At 39.6% G+C, this 6867-nt stretch overlaps 1 protein-coding gene across 1 annotated transcript; it reads left to right on the top strand.

Moving 5' to 3' along the window:
- The first annotated feature begins 641 nt into the window (after positions 1-641).
- On the top strand, positions 642-6575 carry LOC138363154 (uncharacterized). Its single transcript, XM_069322149.1, has 3 exons — positions 642-723; positions 2533-3894; positions 6382-6575. Exons 1-3 carry the CDS (start codon positions 642-644, stop codon positions 6573-6575), a joined length of 1638 nt encoding a protein of 545 aa, XP_069178250.1.
- Positions 6576-6867: the final 292 nt, after the last annotated feature.

Here is a 6867-nt window from a genome sequence, read left to right as displayed (position 1 = left end):
AGATCTTTACCATATATATGTATAAACGGTTCAGACACGCGATTGGAAAGGCAGCACAAATAGCTACAAGACGTTCTAGATAGACATTCATAAAGTACAAATGTTTGGCAGATGCAGTTAATGTTGAAAAGTTTAGGGTTCTGAGCTTGGGTAATAATAATAAAGTTATCAAATACCAGTTGGAGACTGCTTAAATTACTAAGTCTGAGTGCTAGAGTGCTCGGAGTCATGATGTCTAGGAATCTTAAGTCAAGACACCAATATATAAACGTACGAGGTAAAGACAATAGGATGCTGGGACGGTAATGTCTCTCTTCAGCTTTATCTTTTCCTTCTCAAGCCACCATCAGGCAATTCAGTTTTGGATTCCATACTGTGGAAAGGACACAAATGCACATGAACGCATGCAAAGAAGGAAGCCAATTGTTAATTGTTTCAAGCGAAGGTTAGCCATATGCATAATAGTTTGGCTGGATTTACATAGGAGCTGCCAAGTATGGGCCACTAGGTCTTCTGCACCTTCCCCAATTCTCATTAAATTTCTCTAATCCCAGAAATTGGGCAAGGCGAGGCGAAGGTAACACATAAAAGGCCAAGGATGGAGTGGAACTTAGTCTCAAGGAACACGTTCAACCAGCACAATGTCTGGGACCTTCCTCCACCTGCTGCTGCTGCTGGCGTTCGCCGGACTCGTCGTCGCCAACCAGAACCGCCAGACTCCTGGTAAGTCTGTCTACATTCATCTGCATTGTTTTCCAGTTGGAACGTCCTTGATAAACACTTCGATTTGGTTTCATAAACTGTATATTCATTGAACTAAAACAACTCTTTGAATGTAGTGATTTAAAGAACCTTAATTACGTATTGGATTTTAAAATTTATAACTCTTAAATTATACACTAAAATAATTTAGTTTTTGTCTTTGACGTCAGTGTTTATATATTTGAGTCAAAAGTTCACTATGCAGGTGTGAACTTCACTATGACTCCCAATAACGTGGCTAAAGTATATTGTCGACTACAATCACACAATAAAGTCGACCGTTCTGGACCACAATTGTCCAGGACGGACCGAAACGTCGTCGTCCCTTCACCTAGTGTTTGGTCTGGTCAACAAAAGTTCACTCTTTAATGAGGCAACGTTCAAAAGTCATTCATTCCTGAAGTTTCAAATACTTATTTTTCCTAGGGTTTTCATTATGATATCTGTGGTCCTAGTTTAATATCATCTTATATAATCATCCTTCTTATATATTGTAGTTACAAACTACATATGTTGAGGTTCAGAAACATTTTGGTTGTAGATTTCTGGAACAAAATACCGTGTAACACAATGGACTAGGAATTGCTATCGATTGCTTCAAGCCAAGATAAAGCAGGGACCAAAGTATAGGACTCGATCTGTAATGGGTTCTGGGTGTTCCTTCGACTCTCCAATCTTAGGAACATTCTATTCGTTTTGTAGAATGTTCACAATAGTTCGGTTTCATGCGCTTAAATATTAACTACACATTTTTGAGGTTTGTGCTATTTATCGCCATTATTTGGTTAATTTTCTACTCTATTAGTTTGTTTCAAGGTTCAATTATTTGCTTCATATGTTTCAGATTTTTTGCGTTATTTGGTAACTATTTCGTTTATCCGTCTGCCCTGTGTTTGGCTTCCTGTTCTCTCCTTTTGTTTGGTAATGACTAAGTCCCCACGAGAAAAGGTCAGGTCAGCATTTTCTATGCATTTTGAATATCAAGTGTTTTGTGATTCAACATACATAGAAATTAAAAAAAAATAATAATCTAAGCGCTTCACGTATTATAAACTGTACATGAGTTTGGTTTGATATAAATAGGAGGTGCCTCGTTAGTCAAGCTGCCAACTTTACTAACACGTCTTTTCTTACATGGAATAATAATATTCTATTTTAGGGTCGTGTATCTCACCTTATTCAAATATCACTTTCCTTCACTGAATATAGTCTTAATCCTTTTTTTTAAATCCTTGTATTTCCTGGGTATATCTCCATTCTGTTTTTGTGTCTATGTAATATAAGTGGGCCGTGAAATACATTCAAGATACTCAATAGTTACATGAGGGCCACTGTCTCTAATGACGTCTGCAATGACAGGAAGCCGGGGGCTCGTCAATGATGTCATTTGTCCTGATAAGTATTTTAAAAGTTTCGGCGACATAACCTTGCTATGTCTGGTTTATATGGGTAACTAAATGAATTATAAAAAATGGCGGCAAACTCCTGTACATTCGTTTCAGAATGAAACTAATGTGACGTTATTTGTGACGAAATAACAGTTCTACGTGTATTCTCGTGACTATGCCACTAGTACAGTTTCTTTAAATTAATTTTTTATATAAGTTATATTCTTTTCAATTAATATTTAGTCATTTATACGTCTGTTCTTGCAAATTTTAGTGATTCATAAGAGCTAGATTTATCATACTGTAGAACGTCAAGTGACGTTTGTGGCATTCTCATGGTTAAGGCTGTCATCTACTAATACAGGTTCTTCTTTCATTACAGGTTTGTACCAACTCTATTCTCAGATGAGTTCCAGTCTAGTTCCCAAATATGTTGACAAGTTTTTCCCTGTTGCGCTCCAGAACTCTGCCACCCCAGTGACACAGTTCTCTACAGCTGCCCCTGATACTCTTACAACTGAATCCGATGGGGATCAGTTTGGCAACGTTCGCCCAAATTGGGTATGGATAGATTTGAAGACTATATTACCAGAGTTGAAGGCAATACTCCCGGAGTTGAAGGCACTACTGCCTGACCTGAAGAGATTTTTCATCGAATCTAAGCCTGATATCAAGATATTAGTGTCTGAGCTGAAAACTCTGATAATAGAGACCAAGCCAGAGTTGAAGCGACTGATCATCGACAACACTCCAGAGTTGAAGGCTCTACTTCCCGAGTTGAAGAAATTAATCATAGAGTCCAAGCCTGAGTTGAAAATATTACTCTTAGATCTGAAGTCGTTAATCAACGAACTGAAGCCTCAGTTGAAGAAACTTTTCATAGAATACAAGTCTGAGATAAAGGGATTACTCCTCGAATTCAAGTCTGAGTTTAAGAGACTGCTAGTTGAGTTAAAGGTCCTACTCCCCGAGATTAGGTCAATACTTCCTGAGCTTAGATCAATATTTCCCGAACTGAAGTCTATATTCTTCGAATTGAAGTCAATTCTTCCCGAGTGGAAGTCAGTTCTTCCAGAGTTGAGGTCAATTCTTCCAGAATTGAGGTCGATTCTTCCAGCGTTGAGGTCAATTATTCCCGAATTAAGGGCATACATCCCCGAATTTAGAGCCGATATTCCCAAATTGAGAGCCTATATCCCAGAACTGAGAGCCTATATCCCAGAATTGAGAGCCTATATCCCTGAACTGAGATCCTATGTCCCTGAACTGAGATCCTATATTCCTAAACTAAGATCCTATATCCCCGAACTAAGGAGAATGCTTATAGAGTCCAGACCAGAGCTGAAGTCACTACTCTATCAGTTAAAGCCTCTTTTGATCGACCTGAAGCCTCTTCTGATTGATTTGAAACCAATTTTCCTCGAAATGAAACCTTTACTTCTCGAAATGAAGCCCTTACTCATAGAACTGAAGCCTCTACTCATTGAATTGCATCCAGTGAAATATCAACTAATGCGACTTTTCTTCACGTCTAAGCCAGATGTGAAGGCGCTGCTTCTAGAGATCAAGCCTCTCCTCGTAGATATTACACAATTACTCTTAGAACTGCTATCCGAATCCCCGAATTTCAAGCCACTCTCTCTGCCACAGTTCAAGCCACTCTCTCTGCCACAGGTCAAGCCACTCTCTCTGCCACAGTTCAAGCCACTCTTTGTACCAGAATTCAAAGTGTATAAGCTAAGGGGTATAGGCCAATAGTCCAGAAGAATAACCCAATAGTGCAGGAGTATAGGCCAATACGCAATAAGTATTAGCCAAAAGTCCAGTATTAGTAGCCAATGTGAGACATCAACCTGACCTCTTCCAGCAAGATTCTTGTTCCAGTCTCTTCCATATATGCAGCTTCCAGATCCCGATCAGATGAGGCAAGGGCGTATCTACTACTAGCCACTTAGTAGATGCTGCAGGTCATGTCTACTAATAGTCCTAGTAGAAGATGGTGCCCGTGTCTATAAATTCCCATTCCTATCATATAATCATTTGTAATGCTTCAATAAATAAACTTCATTAAAACTTAAGACTTTTTTTTCTTTTTCCATATTTTATGACGACTATTATTTCCACCTAATGGTATTTAGTGAATATAAAATATTATCGATCAGATTACCAGAATCTTGGAAGGTTGCAAATGTGGTTCCGGTTATGTCCAATTATTGCTTTAATAAAAAATCACAAGTACATATACATGAAAATCAGATAGATAAAGGTATCACAAAGCATGGCTTTGCAAGTTTACTCCAAGAATTTGAAACCTTCCATATGAAGATAGATTTAAAAAGCTAAATTTACATTATCTACCAAGTTAGTGATGGCTTAAAATATAAAACGGAAAAGTGGGGTGTAACAAAGGCAATATTAAAACGGTGTTAAATATATCAACGCAAAATAAAACATTAAACAATGGATATAAAATTAATAAATTTCGAAAAAATAAGCTAATTTTGGCTGGTTGTTGGGGGGGGGGGATCTCAGGTGAGGCATTTAAACAGAACTTTCATTCTGTGGCATTGTAAGGCATTCTGTGGTTCCAACACCTTTTCTGTAAGCAAACATATTTTGGTGTAGTGGATTGGCTTTCCATTCTATTCGATTTAGGGCCATTCTTTCTGCAGTTTTGGCCAGACAGTTTGTTAATGAGATGGGTCTTGGATTTCCTGGGTCTTTAGATTTTGGAATGGGAACTATAACTGCATTGTTCCAAGAGAGTGGTCGAGTTCTTGTCACCCATACTCTGTTGATGAGACTCAAGAATGCTCTAGAGACTCAAGTGATTTTGTCCTCGCCTGGAGCTGTATTTTTAGTTTTCTTTGTAGCACTTCTGAGTTCTTTCAGATTGAAAGGTTGGCCTAGTTCGTCAGGTAAGGCTAAAGCATCATCTATTTTTTTCCATCTTGCTGCTTTAAGTCTTTGTTGGTGAGTCAGAGTTGCTTGAGGAAGTTGAGTGGAACTGGATCTTGAAGCAAATAGATTTGCTAACCTTTCTGCTTCTTGCTCTGGAGGAACATGATGCGGCGGAGCAGGAGGCGATTTTCCTTTGGCCTTGTTGATCTGCCTACAGATGTCGCCCAAGGATGTATGCTGATTTAGCTTGGCACACCACTCGAGCCATTTTTCTTCTCTGATTTTTGCTGCTTCTTCGTGCACATGTTCTCGGACAGCTCTAAGAAGTTTTAGATTAGCTTCAGTTCTCTCTTCTGAAATTCTTTCGTGTACGATTTAGTCTGTTATGTAGCTCTTTGATCCTATCACAGTAATACCAATGGTCCTTATGATGTTGGGTAATTGTTTTCCTCTTGGGGATGGCGTGATTTGCTGCTCTGTATATTGCATTTACTAAATCTTTTCCCATTTCTTCGGTGTTGTCAGGAGGAGTGTAGTTTTGATGCCAAATTTCGAGAGCTTCTTGAAACTTCGTCCAATCTGCTTTGATAAAGTCCCATCCGGGCTCGGGAGCTGGAGGTCTAGGAGGTAGTGCTATATTAATAACTGTTTTTGTAGCAAAGTGGTCACTGGTCAGAACATGATCAACTGACCCATGACACAACTCATAAATACTGGTGGAAACAAACATGAGAGCCAGCTTTCCTCCCCACCAGTGTGGGTTGGTTCCGTCGAATTAAGCAGACTGATTTCTGGCACTTCATCCAAAAGGTGTTCAATATGTCTTCCGTTGGCGTCGGTTCTTGGTGCATCAAGTAGTAATTCACTATGAACGTTGAAGTCGCCAGAGATGATAGTAGGTGTAGTGACTGTTATTTCAAAGATTGCCGAGAGATCCATGTCCCGTTCTCTATGGCTCTTGTATACATTGAAGATGGACAGCATTGAGTTCCTCACAGTGAGATTAACTCCCATAATTTCGACGTTCTCGCCACATTTGGGCAGGTCTGTGATTGCCGTGGCATTGATATAATTTCTTACTAGAATTGAAATGCCTCTGGTGCCACCTTGTGTCTTAGGGCAGTGGAAACGTTGATATCCTGGGATATTGATATTTCTTTCAGTCCTGGTGAGTGTTTCTTGAAGTAGAACAATATCAATGCTGTGCTTGAGAAGCACTGTTCTTGAGTGTTTGTGCTTTGTTTTTGAATCCTTGAATATTCCATTGCATAATTTTGAGATTGTCCATTATTCCGTTATAGTAGAATCATTGAGTCCATGGTTTTTACAGTGCTGATTTTCCCGACGGCTTGTGTCTTCTTGACTAGAGTGGAGACTTTTTTCTTGGTGGGTGAGGAGACTCTTGGTTGGGTTGAAGCGTCTTTGCTACATCCAACTACTGGGGCATTTGATGATGTAGGGATCATCATTTCTGCTTGGGAGGTCTTGGAGGCAGTAGCAGGTATATTCGTTTTGCTGCCCTGATTAATTCTGTTGCTGTTGCCTTGTGGAGTAGTGCTTCTTTGTTTCCTCCAGTTATTGGAGGCCCTGTTCTTGCTCAGACTAGAAGGATTTGGTGCGTTACACTGATTCTGATCTTCATTTATTCGGACTTGCCGAGGAGTGTTCCCCTGGCTTTTTACTGAGGGTCTGGTCGATTGTGGTCTTGAAGTTGTGACTTCGGGTTACTGGGTTGAACCGAAAGCTAGTATTCTTTTTACCCTTACTGGACATCGTTTGTTCCAGGCGTGATGTGTATCCCTGCAGTTTGGGCATT

Source organism: Procambarus clarkii, chromosome 10 (assembly GCF_040958095.1).
Source record: "Procambarus clarkii isolate CNS0578487 chromosome 10, FALCON_Pclarkii_2.0, whole genome shotgun sequence".
In the NCBI taxonomy this organism is placed as follows: domain Eukaryota; kingdom Metazoa; phylum Arthropoda; class Malacostraca; order Decapoda; family Cambaridae; genus Procambarus; species Procambarus clarkii.
The sequence above is the reverse complement of the archived record's forward strand: the minus strand, read 5'-3'. Positions and strand labels throughout refer to the sequence as shown.

Bases quoted from the DNA above. Each gene is read 5' to 3' on its own strand.
- LOC138363154 (XM_069322149.1), top strand. From the start codon at position 642: ATGTCTGGGACCTTCCTCCACCTGCTGCTGCTGCTGGCGTTCGCCGGA. The intron at 724-2,532 runs GTAAGTCTGTCT...CTTTCATTACAG, and splicing joins CCAGAACCGCCAGACTCCTG to GTTTGTACCAACTCTATTCT. The intron at 3,895-6,381 runs GTATAGGCCAAT...TGGTTTTTACAG, and splicing joins CAAAGTGTATAAGCTAAGGG to TGCTGATTTTCCCGACGGCT.